Source organism: Hemitrygon akajei, chromosome 23 (assembly GCF_048418815.1).
Source record: "Hemitrygon akajei chromosome 23, sHemAka1.3, whole genome shotgun sequence".
Taxonomy (NCBI): domain Eukaryota; kingdom Metazoa; phylum Chordata; class Chondrichthyes; order Myliobatiformes; family Dasyatidae; genus Hemitrygon; species Hemitrygon akajei.
In genome coordinates this window covers 17451516-17466848 of record NC_133146.1, presented here as the reverse complement: position 1 = coordinate 17466848, position 15333 = coordinate 17451516, and the positions used below count along the sequence as shown (strand labels likewise).

The 15333-nt window shown below is 43.6% G+C and overlaps 2 protein-coding genes across 3 annotated transcripts in view; one reads left to right on the top strand and one right to left on the bottom strand.

The window, feature by feature from the left end:
* fbxw4 (F-box and WD repeat domain containing 4) overlaps nucleotides 1-1803 on the top strand; it is a 392985-nt gene extending 391182 nt beyond the window's left edge. For both annotated transcript variants that reach the window (XM_073027066.1, XM_073027065.1), the window contains one exon: nucleotides 1345-1803. In XM_073027066.1, the coding sequence (XP_072883167.1) occupies nucleotides 1345-1479 (135 nt within the window). In that variant the 3' untranslated portion in view covers nucleotides 1480-1803. The remainder of the gene's footprint in view (nucleotides 1-1344) is intronic.
* A 204-nt stretch (nucleotides 1804-2007) lies between these two features.
* dpcd (deleted in primary ciliary dyskinesia homolog (mouse)) lies at nucleotides 2008-15284 on the bottom strand. The gene is made up of 6 exons (XM_073027068.1): nucleotides 15097-15284; nucleotides 12581-12661; nucleotides 9088-9212; nucleotides 8164-8297; nucleotides 3769-3871; nucleotides 2008-2719 (listed from the first exon to the last, which is right to left on the bottom strand). Exons 1-6 carry the CDS (start codon nucleotides 15158-15160, stop codon nucleotides 2615-2617), a joined length of 612 nt encoding a protein of 203 aa, XP_072883169.1. The 5' UTR covers nucleotides 15161-15284; the 3' UTR covers nucleotides 2008-2614.
* Nucleotides 15285-15333: the final 49 nt, after the last annotated feature.

The following is a 15333-nucleotide window of genomic DNA, read 5'->3' as shown; positions in this document are numbered from 1 at the left end:
TCACCTCCCATTCCTTTCTCATCGGTTTTCTCAGCTTTGCTGTAAATGTTGCCTCTGCTTCTTCTTATGGGAACCATTTGCAGACTCACCACTCTCCAAACTTTTCTTGCACCCTTTCTCACATGCCTTTGTAACAGTATTTTTAAGGCCACTGGATCCCCCATAAGTCAAAACATCAGAATCCTTTTTATGAACCCTTCTTCCTCTTAAAGCTTACTCTCAATCAATCCTTTAGCCTTGCTGAATACGATTCATTGTCCTTGAAAGCTGTAGCAAGAAAGGGGCTTTCAGTCCAGAAAGGTGACCCTTCAGAGTGTAGCCACTTCAACAGCCTCTATTAACGAGGGTGGTAGGGAGAGGTTGGAATCATGGATATGAGCATGGCTATAGGAACCAGGGTGCAACAGAAACCACCCCCCGCCCCTGCACACACAGTCGATGTAATTATCACAGGCAGACGGGTCAATGGAGAGTTTCTCAGTGTATTCGGCTTTCTGTTCCTGCTCTGTGGTGTCACAGCAGCGCTCAGCCCAGCACAAAAACAGGTGTTTGCATAGAATTTCCATTTCTTTAGGCATTTCTTCACACAAGTCTGTTCCATGTGTTAAAAACAGGTTGTAAGTGTCAGACTATCAAATATTTCTCTCCGGCACCCTAACCTTAGTGCTGTTGTAACATGACAGAACTGGCACTGAATTCCCTATCAGGATGATCTATACTAGGTGGATTGATAATCATTTCACCTCTAGAGTTCAGCCACTGAAATTTAAGTGAATCGTATGTACATGCATCATGGAAGATGGAAGCCCGAGACTTCCTGCCAGGTGGCTGTGCATCTGTAACTACGCTACATCACTGGTCTCCGTCAGGCCCCGTGATGCTGGGAATCCCACCCCCATGAGGATTCTGAACCTGCAGATTTGGAGGCAAAGGTGAAGATTTTTTTTATGAGCAAGTCTGTATTTTAACTAACTCTTTAATTTAAACATCTTGCAGCTTTGACCAGATACAAAGTTCTGGATTTCACAGTGGTGTTCCAGGTTGGGACTTGGTCACATCAAAGACCTCACAAAGCAAGATCCACCCTCAGGGTCTGGGCACCCTGGGAACAGGACATAAGAGCCATGAACCCTGAACAGGATCCAGCATGATCTGACCCAGTGCAGCAGACTCTGCTCTTGTGAAGAATCTCAGGACATTGAGGCTGGATAATTACTTGTTAAATCAAGACACCTTGCATTTCCTGGGTCCAGGCAGACCTCTGCTGCCCTAATAGCAACTGTATATAAATAGCAATTAAGCTAAGTTTGTGAGCTAACTGATTTGTTCTTCCACCCCCTCCAGATGTTCTTCCTGTCTTGCCCCAGCAGCAGCCCTGTGTACTGCCTGCGATTTACTACCTCGCACCTCTACGCTGCCTTAGCCTATGCACTTTATACACTGGATTTTACATCTGCGGACTCATGGCTTGCAAAATAAATGGCACTTGGCATAAAGTGAGACATATTTGGAATGGAGCTTCTGAAGTCAACAGGTATCCAGCACACTTGGCAGATGAGACGGAAACCACGCCTTCACCCATCTAGCTCAGCAGTCCCTTTAAAATTCACCTTTTGTGGCTTTTTTTTTAATATAAAGAGAGAGGTCTTTATTTCCAATAAATATTTTATGACCTGTGAATAAATGTTGCACAAAATGTCATCCGTAACTGCAATTGTATATGTACAGAAGCTGCCAAGGGCTGTAACAATGTCCTGATGTTTGCAAGCATTTTTATAAATAAAGCCTTGCATTTCGAAATAACATGACACTGTGCTTCACAGGGAGCTGTTGTAATGTAAATCTATCAATAAATTTATCAATGATTCTATCTATTACCACATCACTGCACTATAAACACTTTAAACCACTTTTTATAATGCTGTTTACATTGTGAAATACAAGCTGGTATTTATGAATATTTTATTCCATTACTGTACTTTAATCTTTATATTTTAAATTATTTTTATTCAATATAACTTGAATGTTGTTTTTGTTGCACAACACACCGCAGCAAATTCCTAACACACATGAATGTATATGATAAAGTTAATTACTTATTTGTACAACAGTTATACAGCTGGGCAGAGTAACCCAGCAAGCAACTGACTGAAATTGTGGAGTGGGTTGAGGGCCTGGGAGCTGAATGCTGTGGCCATATCCAACATCGACGCAACCAATCACAGATCAGAAACGGCTGATGAGAGGGGGTACGCGTTTATGGTGATTTGAATATGGGGGGGGGGGGGGGGGCAGATGTCAGAGGTAGGTTAATAGGTGGGATCGTGGAACACCCTGCCAGGAATGGAAACGTATACATTAGGGATATGTACAAGACTCAGTTAGGCACATGGCTGTAAGTAAAACAGAGCTATATAGGAGGGAAGGGTAAGATTGACTGTGGAGTAGGATAAAATGTTGTCCGAAGGCCTATATTGTTCTACAATCCAGTGCAAAGGTGCTCTGCATTAGAAACTTAATTGAATGTTTTAATACAGTGCTGAAAAGTGGATTTGGAACAGTAGGCCCAACTACAAGAGTTGTGCATGAGGTAGAATGCTAGTGAGTGCTGTGGTCATTGTGTTTTACACTCCACATCTCCATCCTCAGCCACTTTCATCTTCTTCAGTTCTTGCACCACCTCCTGCTCCAGCTTCAGGACTGCAGTCGGCTTCTGATACTGATGAGGGGAAGGGAAAATACCCAGTTAATGCATTTTAAATTAACCCCCAACCACCACATCTCTTCAGTTGCTTTTATGCTACCAGCTCCACCACGTCATTCCAAGGCTGGACGCAGAAACTGTAGCCTGTGATCTACCTTTCAAAGAAAAGAAATCTGGAGCAATAATCTGCTGGAGGAACCCAGTGGGTCAAGCAGCTTCTTTGGGGGGGGGGGGGGGGGGTAAAGGAATCATCGATATTTTGGGTTTAAATGAGAACCGAGAATGGATTTGGGAGATGGTCGAGGACCAGAGATGATTGGTGGACTGAGGAGCAATAATGAATTGAAGCAGGTAGGGGAGGGGTGACAGAGGCAGCTGGGTGATAGATGGAGGTAAACCAATAAAGAAGGCAGATAGAGTGGCATGCTGGCATTGCGGAGCATAATACTGTTAACAATGCCAGCAACCTGGGTTCAATTCCTGCTGCTGCCTGTAAAGAGTTTGTATGTTCTCCCTGTGAACCTGGGTCACTGGCGCTGTAACAGCATTAGGCTAGTCACTATGCTGCCAAATGGAATGGCTTTTGACTCTAAACTAGGCCTGATCTATCCACCTCTATCAAAACACATTTCAACCTGTCTGCTCCAAGGAAAACACAGAACATGGAATTACGTTCTATATTTCTACAGGACATAACAGGCCTTTTGGCCCACAATGCTGTGCTAACCTTATAACCTACTTCAAGATCAGGGTTAGGCCTGAGAAGCGGTTTCACAGGTCCAATCGTGGAGCTGAAATCCCTCATCACCAGAATTATTCCAGTAAATATTTACTGGGCCTTCATATCTTTCCTAAGTCAGGATGACCAGGATTGGACAGTGTTCTCCATTCACAATCTAACTGAATCTCTCACTACTCGGTTTCCATTTCCACAAGTTCACAGAGCTAACAGACTTGAACTATGCCTGACATGGAATGATTTAAATATCTAACACAGCTGAGGCCCACCACATATTCCACCTGCCGTCTCAGTGAGAGCTGTATGGGAAGTTGAATGTGCTCACTGTGATGATAAGGGTGTTGTTGGCATGCGTGAAGCTGAGTGCAGAACCGTCCAGAGGGAGGCAGCAGCGGTCCAGATCAGGAATGTTGAACTTCTTGAAATACCTGGAATCAGAAAGAGTCCATTAGCAACAAAAAACCTGTATTTATATAACATGACATGTTCAAAGAACAAATATGAATTGTATCTGATAGCACCAAATAACATGAATTACTGTAAATACATATATATAAAACATCATTAAATTAAATAAGTAATAGAAAAATGGAAATTAAAAAGTAGTGAGGTAGTGTTCATGGGTTCAATGTCCATTCAGAAATCGGATGGCAAAAGGAAAGCAGCTATTCCTGAATCATTTCTGTACCTCCTTCCTGTTGATAGTAATGAAAAGGGGGCATGACCTGGGTGATAGAGGTCCTTAATGATGGGCACAGCCTTTTTGAGGCATTGCTCCTTGAAGATGTCCTCGATATTACGGTGGCTAGTGCCACTGATGGAGATGACTAAGTTTGCAACTCTCTGCAGCTTGCTTCGATCCTATGCAGTAGCGCCCTCCCCCCATACCAGACAGTGATCCAGCCAGTTACAATACTCTCCACGGTACATATGCAGAATGCTGCAACACTACTCAATTAGCTGAGTTCCCCAAGATATCCTAATGTATTTTCTGAAATTAAGTCATTTTTGCAAGAAATTTAGCAGCAGCTAACTGAAAAGCTTCCACTAACAGAACAGAAAGTTGACCAGATTATCTACAGTGGCTTAGACTTGATTCTGTGAGTACGATAGCGGCAGGCTCTGGAGACGAGAGATGCTGGGTCATGAGTCATACTATAAATGACTGCTTACAGCTTTCTTGTCCACTGAATGGAAAATTTACAAGGGTGCTGCCAACACTTGAGGGCCTGAGTTATAGGGAGGTGTTCAGTGGGCTAGGGCTGTAAGTCTGAGGAGTCTCCTTATAGAATGTGTATAAAATCATGAGGGGCATATGCAGGGTGAATGCACACAGTTTTTCCTGGGGAGCAGGTGCTAAAAAGACATAGGTTTCAGGTGAGAGGCAAAAAATTTAATAAGTACCTAAGAAGAAACTTCTTCATACAGAGATGGGTGTGCATCTAGAAATGCTTGAGGCTAGTATATTTACATTTAGAAATACATGAATAGGAAAGGTTTAGAGCAGGATTTCCCAACCTTTTTTTATGCCCTGGACCAATACCATTAAGCAAGTGGTCCATGGACCCCAGGTTGAAAACCCCTGGTTTAGAGGGATATGGGCCAAACACTGTCAAATAGAACTGGCCTGGTGGGCACCATGGTCAGTATAGGCAAGATGGACCGAAGGGCTTTCTTCAATGCTACACCACCATGGCAGTTGATTCTACACTCAGTGGCTACTTTAACTAGGGTTTAGGAGTGGAACCCAGTGCAAGTTTTTCTGCTGCTGTAACCCATCCACTTCAAGGTTCAAGATGTTGTTCTACACACCACAAATGTAACACATTTATTTGAGTTACTGTCACCTTCTTATCAGCTTGAACAGTCTGGACATTCTCCCCTAACCACTCTCATTAACAAGGTGTTTTCGCCCACAGACCTGCCACTCCTGAGGTTGTTTTTAATTTTTTAATCTAATCTCTAGAGACTTGTGCATGAAAATCCCACAAGATCAGCAATTTCTGAGATAGTCAAACCACTCTGTCTGGTACCAATAATTATTCCACAGTCAAAGTCACTTAAATCACAATTCTTCCCTATACTGACGTTTGGTCTGAATAACAACTGAACCTCCATGTCTGCAAGTTTCTGTGCATTGAATTGCTGCCATATGATTGGCTAGTTCAATATTTACATTAACAAGCAGGTCTACAGGTGTATCTAATAAAGTGCGTGTATATTGTGAAACTTCTTTTGCAAGTTAACAGTGCAACACATTAAAATGTTACTATGTCACTAGAAGTTACAATAAGAAATAATTAATAAATAGTTCCTAAACAGAGTGAAATAGTGAGGTGGTGTATATGGTTCATGGACCGTTGGTGGGGAACAGTTTCTTCAGGGTACAGATCTCTGAGTCGCGACTCTATCTGCTCGCTTGGCACATTGGTGGTGATAACCAATTGGGAGAATGAGTTCAGGTGCAGAAATACTCACAGTATGTTGAGCAGCATACAGATTGCTACTTAGTGTTAAAAGCAGCAGCAGGTGCCAGCCATTTGGCCCCTTGTACCTGCCACACTATTCAATAAGATGAAAGCAATCTGATCCTGACGTCAGTGTTACTTTTCTATCTGTTTAGTCAATATCCCCTGACCACCCCACCCCCAAATAAAATCTGAAAATCTGCCTTCAATGTACTTGGTTACTATATGGAGAGAATTCAGTATCACAATCAGGTTTATTATCACTCAGTGGCCACTTTATTAGGTACCTCCTGAAGCCCATCCACATGTGTATTCAGAGATGCTCTTCTGCACAACACTGTTGTAACACATACCCTCACAACACTTTTGCCTTCCTGTCAGCTTGAACCAGTCTGGCCATTATCCTCTGACTTCTCTCATTACTAAGGCGTTTTTGCCCTTAGAACTGCCACTCACGGGAGGTTTTTTGTTTCTCGCACCATTCTCTGTAAACTCTAGACTTGTGTGTGAAAAATTCCAGATTAGCAGTGTCTGAGATACTCAAACCACCACTTCTGGTACCAACAGTCATTCCACGATCAAAGTCATTTAGATCACATTTCTTCCCCATTCTGATGTTTTTTTTTCTAACAACTGAAACTCCACCTTTTAGGCTGCCCTCACCCGCATCTCCTCCATGTCTTGGACATCCACTGTCACCCCATCTTCCCACCGCCTTAACAGTGATAGAGATCTTCTTGTCTTTACCTACCATCCATCAGTTTCCACATGTAACACATTATCCTCCACAGCTTCTGCCATCTCCAAAAGGATTCCACCAGTAAACATATCTTTACCTCCACCCCCACTCCATGATTTCTGCAGGGATTGCTCCCCCTGTGATTCCCTTATCCATTTGTTTCTCAACTAACCTTCCTCCCAACATTTATCCCTACAAGAAGCCAAAGTGCTTCACCAGCCCATTGACCTCCATTCAGGTTTCCAAACAGTCCTTCCAGGTGAGGCAACACTTCACCTGCTGGGGTCATCTATTGTTTCGGGTACACCCAAAGCAGCCTCCTCTGCATAGGTGAGACCCGTCGTAAATTGGGGGACCGCTTCATTTAGCACCTTCGTTCCATCCACCAAAAGTGGAACTTCCCAGTGGGCAAACATTTTAATTCTGATTCCCATTCCTGTTCTGATGTGTCAGTCCATGGTCCCCTTATGTGCCAAGATGAAGCCACCGTCATGGTGGAGAACAAAACCTTATACTCCATCTGGGTGGCCTCCAACCTGATGGCATGAATATCAATTTCTCCTTCCTGTAAAAAAAAATTCCCTCCCCTTTCCCTCTTCTTCTAATCCCCACTCTGCCCTCTCACCTCTTCCAAACTGCCTATCATCTCCCCCTGGGTCCTCTCTTCCTTCCCTTTCTCCTATGGCCCACTCTCCTCTCCTATCAGATTTATTTTTCTCCAGCCCTTTAACATTCCAATCCACCGAGCTTCACCTATCAGCTTCTAGCTTTCCTTCCCCCCACCTCCTACCATTTTATTCTGGTGTCTTACCCCTTCCTTTTCAGTCCTGAAGAAGGGTCTCAGCTTGAAATGTCAATTGTTTATTCATTTCCATTGATGCTGCCTGATTAGCCGAGTTCCTCCAGCATATTATGTGTATACCTAATATTCCATCTGGGTAGCCTCCAACCAAATGGTATGAATATTGATTTCTCCTTCCAGTAAAAAAAAATGCCTCCCGTTTCACTTACCTTTTCTCACCTGCCCATCACCTCCCCCAGTGCCCCTCCTCCTTCCTTTTCTCCTATGGTCCACTTTCCTCTCCTATCAGATTCCTTCATTTCCAACCCTTTACCTTTCCCACCAACCTATATCCTTCTAACTTTTCACTCTGGTATCTTCCCCTTCCTTTCCAGTCCTGTTGAAGGGTCTCAGCCAAAATGTCAACTGTTTATTCATTTCCATAGATGCTGCTTGACCTGCTGAGTTCCTCCAGCATTTTGTGTGTGTTGCTTTGAATTTACAGCATCTGCAGAATTTATTGTGTAACTGAACCTCTTATCGATGTCTACATGTTTTTTATGCATTGAGTTGCTGCTACCTGATAAGGTACCTAATCAGCCAACCTTGCTATCCCACACATAGTGAGTGCTCGAAAGAGGAGACACCCTTGGCATGGACATATCATGGAACTGCAACAGCACAGAAGAAAACTGGCTCAACCAATTTATGCCTGAACCTTAGGCTGATTACTTTTTGTTAGATGTCCTCACAATACAACGTCGCTCATCTGGGTCAATGGTAACGCTGTACACATTTTTGGGGTACGGTAGATTTCGAATCCGCCACTGGAAGCAGGTCTTTGTGTCCTTTCTTGTAAATATTGGCTGCATTGATTTAAAAACACAAATAAGTTACTGGAATTGGTTTATTATTGTCACATGCATTAATGTACAATGAAAAGCTTGCATAACTATTCATACAGATCAAATTATTACACAGTGCATCATGGCAGAACAAGGTAAAACAGTAACTGTGTGGAATGAAGTGCAACAGCTAGAGAGAAAGTTCTAAGAAGTTTCTGTGTTTATAAAGTATTGACTTTAAAACAGTATAATCTGCAATTCAGAAGAATGAAAGGCAAGTGATATTACCATACCACAATATTCTGAGAGGGGATTAACAGATACCGATGCTCTCCCTGGGGGGGGGGGGGACTCTCAAAACCAAGGGACATGGTTTCAGGATAAAAGGCCAACTATTTAAGATGAAGTCAAAAAGGAATTATTTTTCAGTTAAGGAGCTGTGAATCTTAAAATTTCTCCATCTTTGAGTTGTGGGTGTCACCAGTTACTTGAACCAAGATGGAAAGGTTTCTAGATTACTAGGAAATCCAAAGTTTTACAGGGCTCAGGAGGAAAGTGGAACTCTGCGCAGTAGACTCAAGGGACAAATGATTTTTGTTTCTGTTTAAGTCAGTGCAGAATGGGTGGTTATCAACAGATCAAAGTCAGGTAGTTTCTGTAAATTTATGAATGCCTGCCCTCTCCCTGTAGACATGTATTCCTAAACTGACAGAAACTACCCATCTACCCTTGTACCACAGGTGCACCCATATAAATAAATCTGAAATGCTTTGGCAGAGACATTTAAACCACTTGCTCTACGAGCACTTACATTGCTGCTACTCTCCTGTATCAGCGGCTGCTCGAGGCTCCCGACAACTCTAGAGTACGCTTCCCCCACCTCGAATTGCCACTGTCCAGGGGATCCCAGCGTGGTCTTCTGCTTCCACTTTCTAACTATAAGCAAAGGTCTTAAAGTGAATGGAAATGCAACATTCTACAGATATGTGCAGTAAAACATGGGCTATGTATATACAGGCTCTATATGTATTCTGCAGTGCCCTAATCTGGACTGAATATGGGCTCCGAGTTTAATTCTGTAATGAAACGTTACCGGGCAGACAGGAACAAAGGTAACTACTGAGACAGTGACAGCCTATGTGACATCACTCCCATAACCACAACAACACGGCACAGTAACAGAGCTGACAGGAGCAGCTGTAAGATCAAGGTTCAATCCCCACCGCTGTCTGTAAGGAGTCTGTTCGTTCACCCCATGGCCACATGGGTTTTCTCCAAGTGCTTCTGTTTCCTCTCGCATTCAAAAGACGTACAAGTTAGTATATTAATTGGTCACATGGGTGTAATTGGGCAGTGCAGGCTCGTTGAGGTGAAAGGACTTGTTACTGTGCTGTATCTCTAAATAAAAATAACACTCTAACACAGGGTGCAGAGACCAACACTATGCACCTTCTCCCTTCTACATACAACCTCTAATGCCCTTAGTAATTACAGCTGAAGTCAGAATTTACATACACCTTAGCCAAATACATTTAAACTCAGTTTTTCACAATTCCTGACATTTAATCCTAGAAAACATTCCCTGTCTTAGGTCAGTTAGGATCACAACTTTATTTTAAGAATGTGAAATGTCAGAATAATAGTAGAGAAAATGATTTATTTCAGCTTTTATTTCTTTCATCATATTTCCAGTGGGTTAGAAGTTTACATACACTTTGTTAGTATTTGGTAGCATTGCCTTTAAATTGTTTAACTTGGGTCAAACATTTTGGGTAGCCTTCCGCAAGCTTCTCACAATAAGTTGCTGGAATTTTGTTCCATTCCTCTATCTTGTCCAATCCCTTAATAATCTTATATGTTGCAATCAGATCCCCTCTCAATCTCCTTAATTCCAGCGTGTACAAGCCCAGTCTCTCTAACTTCTCTGCGTAAGACAGTCCGGACATCCCAGGAATTAACCTCGTGAATCTACGCTGCACTTCCTCTACAGCCAGGATGTCCTTCCTTAACCCTGGAGACCAAAACTGTACACAATACTCCAGGTGTGGTCTCACCAGGGCCCTGTACAAATGCAAAAGGATTTCCTTGCTCTTGTACTCAATTCCCTTTGTAATAAAGGCCAACATTCCATTAGCCTTCTTCACTGCCTGCTGCACTTGCTCATTCACCTTCAGTGACTGATGAACAAGGACTCCTAGATCTCTTTGTATTTCTCCCTTACCTAACTCTACACTGTTCAGATAATAATCTGCCTTCCTGTTCTTACTCCCAAAGTGGATAACCTCACACTTATTCACATTAAACATCATCTGCCAAGTATCTGCCCACTCACTCAGCCTATCCAAGTCACCCTGAATTCTCCTAACATCCTCATCACATGTCACACTAATGAAATGGAGATGCAGAGAAGTAAACAAACAGCAATATATACAAAACAACACACAATGTGGAAATAATGAGAGCTTTGAGAGATCCATTGATTCTACAGTGTTTCTCCATGAGAAAATGAAACTCAGGGTAGTATATTGTGACATTTACAGTATATCTGCTTCTTAAGCCCATCACCCCTAATGGGGCACAGGTCACCTACAGCAGCTCACCAGAATCCTGCCCTGGACCAGTCTTTCAAATTGCCCCCAGTTGTAGCTCATCCTCTGCCAGGGATGAGGTTTTTGGAGCTTCTGTCGGTGTTTCTGTAGCACTGGGTTTTTACAGGACTGGGCTTCTTCCATGCCCAACCCTCCTCCTTTCGCAGCTGGGTTCTGGATCGTCCATGATAGCGTACAGTATATGTACCTTAATAATAAATTTACGTTGAGCTTTTGAAGTTTGCCTACAAAATGTAGGAAAGAATAGGGTAAAAGGTGTTTTGGAAGATATAGAGTATTGAGAGTTACCAGTATAGGCACCCTGGATGTCAGGGTATAAAAACCTAAAGCCGGAGCCTGTCAAGAGTATAAAAAGTGTATGCTTAAAAGTAAATTACTAAGGCAAAAAAAAAAAACCACAAAAATAACCACAAAGTATCAGACAGGATTAAGGTAAATTAAAAGATGATTTCCATGTATATTAAGGAGAAAAGAAAAAACAGGAAGTAGCTAGGGCTGTTAGGGACAAAGAGGCAACATGTGCAAGAAGGTATAGGTGAGATACTAAATGAATACCTTTCATAAAGAAACAGACTTTGTACGTGGAGAGCTCCGCAAAAGGGAAGATGAAAGTTGATTGCAAGTTTCCATAAAGAGGAAGTACTCGATATCTTAATGGGTTTAAAAGGTGGATAAGTTCCCAGGGCCAGGTGGGATTTGTAAGTCAGTCTGCTATGGAACATAACCAAAAAGACTGCTGTGGCTCTGGCTCAGATGTTACATCTTTGCTGGCTGCGAGTAAGTTACCAGAGGACTGGAGGACTGCATGTAGTCGTAGTTATACAGTGCTGAAACAGGCCCCTCGACCCACCTTGTCCATACCATCATGATGCCCATCTAAACTATACCCACTTTCCTACATTTGGCCCATATCCCTCTCAATCTTTCCGTTCCAATTATCCATCCAAATGCCTTCTAAATATTGTAATTATACCCGCCTCTACTACTACCTCTGGTAACTCATTCCATTTATGCAGCAACCTCTTATGTGGAAAACTTGCTTCTCAAATCTACTTTAAAAATTTCCCCTCTCTTAAAACTGAAACTTAAAATTAAAAATGCAAAGGGAAGTACTGAAAATCTTAACCTTAAAACTAATATGTGGCAACACTTGCAGGCTGCTCTCAGCATCCTCGGGTGTGTTAGTTGTTAATGCAGAAGATGCATTTCACTGTGTGCTTTGATGTGCACTGATACAAGAAAGAATCGGAATGTGAGGCACTTTGGGAGTACTAACGAAACCAGGACATACACCATGAAAACACACCACCATCCCCACCACGACAGGCAGGCAAGTGGAGAGTGTTCCATCAGATGCTTAACTAGTACCTTGCAGATGGTGGGAAGTCTGCAGCGTACCAAGAGGTCATCACAAGATTTGACCTAACCTGCCATGTATTGACTGTAATCATGTGGCCAGTCCTGCTGAGTTTCTGGTGATGGTAGGAGAGAGGGAGTTGGCAATGTCAATGAACATTAATGTGCTTAGACCCAGTGTTCAATGGCAGGCACTTGCATGACACAGATGTTACTTGTTAGTGATCACCCCACATTACTCTTATTAACTTTAAAAGGCGACATTAATACAAGTGAACAATAAATAATACACATACTAAACCAGCGAGTTACCAGAGGAAATTAACTTCAAATTCTCACCTTTGAGCTCGTCACTGCTAATTTCATACTCTTCCACCATTTCAGCGCCATCAGGAAATACGTAATGTACTTTCCTCCGACCTGGGTTTGCAGGGGACAGTCAGGTACAGTAATAATCAGCACCACTGGCATCTTTATTTTCACAGGCTTAGGGTAGACTATCAGCGCTACAGAATAAGCCTTATTTGAGTTCTGGCCAATTCCAGAAAACTCAACAATCCCAGTTTATCAATGTATCACACGTGTAATGATCTGAGCTGAATGGACAGTTAGCAAGACAAGCTTTTCACTGTATCTTGGTACGTGTGACAATATTAAACCAATTCTGTTTATCTCCACACCATGCCCATCTTGTTCTGGCACCAGCAGCGTTAAAGCCATAAGACAAAGGAGCAGAATTAGGCCACACTGTGCATTGAGTCTGCTCCACCATTCCATCACGACTAATTTATTATCCCTCTCAACCCCATTTACTGCCTCCTTCCCTTAACCTTTGACGTCCTAATTAAAAACCTACTAACCTCCGCTTTAAATATACCCAATGTCTTCTCCACAGCCATCTGAGCAATAACTTCCACAGATACACCACCCTTTGGCTAAAGAACCTCCTCCTCATCTCTGTTCTAAATGGACGTCCCTCTATTCTGAAGCTGTGTCCTCTGGTCCTAGACTCGCCCACTATAGGAAACATCCTCTCCACCTAGGCCTTTCACTATTTGATCGTTTTCAATGAGATCTTCCCTCATTCTTCTAAACTCCATTCTCTTCCTTATATCTGCACAATATCCTCCCCCTACACTAAACTCTCTCCACAGCATGGCACAGAATCCCACCTGGTTCACCGATAAACAAAATTCTTCAAACCTTATCTCATCCATACATGACTCCCGGCCCTGAAATGTCACCGACTCTTAAATGCACTCCATACTCACTGGAATTTAGAGGAACGTGTGGGGATCTCATTGAAACCTACTGAATGTTGAAAGGACGAGATAGGGTGGATGTGGAGAGGAAATTTCCTGTGGTGGGGGTATCCAGAACTAGAGGGCACAGCCTCAAAATTGAGGGGCAACCCTTTAGAACAGAGATGGCTGGTGGCATAGTGGCATCAGTGCTGGACTCTGGAGCGAATGGGCCCGTGTTCGAACCCAGCCGGCTCCCTTGCACGCTTTCCATCCGTGCTGGGTTGAGCATCGAGCTAGCAACTCATTCTCGTAAAAAAAAAAACTGGAGAATGGTACAGAAACACCACATGATGAGCAATCACCAATAAGATCGGTGCATGATGGCACCCCAATGACTCCACCAGGAGTTAAGGGCATTCTCCTCCTTTAGAACAGAGGTAAGGAGGAATTTTATTTTAGCCAAACAGTAGTGAATCTGTGGAATGCTCCGCCACAGACCGCGGTGGAGACCGAATCCGTGCGTGTATTTAAGGTGAAAGTTGATCGTTTCCTGATCGGTCAGGGCATCAAAGGATATGGCGAGAAGGCAGGTGTATGGGATTGAGTGGGATCTGGGATCAGCATGATGGAATGGTGAAGCAGACTCGATGGGCAGAATGGCCTAATTCTGCTCCCATGTCTTATGATCTATAATGTTCTGCTGAACATTACGAGCATGCTGTGCTGGCAACGGAACGTGTAACAACACCTGCGGGTTACCCCAGCACAGTCTTAGGTCCTGTACTGTAGCAGTTAGTGGAGAGTTCAATTCCTCCACTGTCTGTAAGGAGTTTGTATGTTCTCCCCGTGAACACGTGGCTTTCTTCTGAGTTTCCTCCCACAGTTCAAAGGTGTACAAGTTAGGGTTAGTAAACTGTGGGTGTGCTACATTACCACTGGAAGCATGGCGACACTTAGGAGGTGCCTCCCCCAACCCCAGCCCAGCCCCAGATTGCTGCTCTTTGAAATATTCACTGTACGTGTTGATGTACCTGTGTAACCCTCTCACCGTAGGATCGTGATGAATTAGCTGTTACTGTGAAAGCAAACTATCAGCAACATGACTCTACACTCCACGAGGAATAACAATGTGCAAAGGCCATTTCCGATAAATAAACTGTTCTGGGGTAAATACGATTCGGGTAAACACAAACATAATAAAAGTCTGAATGTCCCTTTAAGGGAAAATGAGGCTATCACTTGTATGAACACGGACCCACCTGTGCAAGTCTACCGTTCGCCAGAGAGCAATAATTTAGCTCACACCAGATTTAAATTGTATTGACATAATATTTTAAACTATAACAAAATAAACGATTATGTGCAAATTTAGCCTAAATTTGGGCATAATAATTTAAGCTCATTGTTGCGTTATCATACGCACCCCTCGCCCTCAATCTCCCTCATGCGCACCCCTCGCCCTCAATCTCCCTCGCGCGCACCCCTCGCCCTCAATCTCCCTCGCGCGCACCCCTCGCCCTCAATCTCCCTCGCGCGCACCCCTCGCCCTCAATCTCCCTCATACGCACCCCTCGCCCTCAATCTCCCTCATACGCACCCCTCCCCGCTCACCTTCCTGAACCATCGCAGTTTTCTCCGCCGCTCTCAGGCGGCCCAGCCAATTCCCCGCCGCCATCGCGCCCAACACCTGCTCCGTCTCCACAGCAACGGCGCCGCCCTGACCCCTGACCTCGCCCCAGCACTGATTTCCTTAAAACACCGATGGCGGAATCGTTCGCTCCCGCCCCGTGTCCTGGTCCTCAGCACGGTTTGGTTCTGGCGTGTGAGGGGAAATTTAAATTATAAATG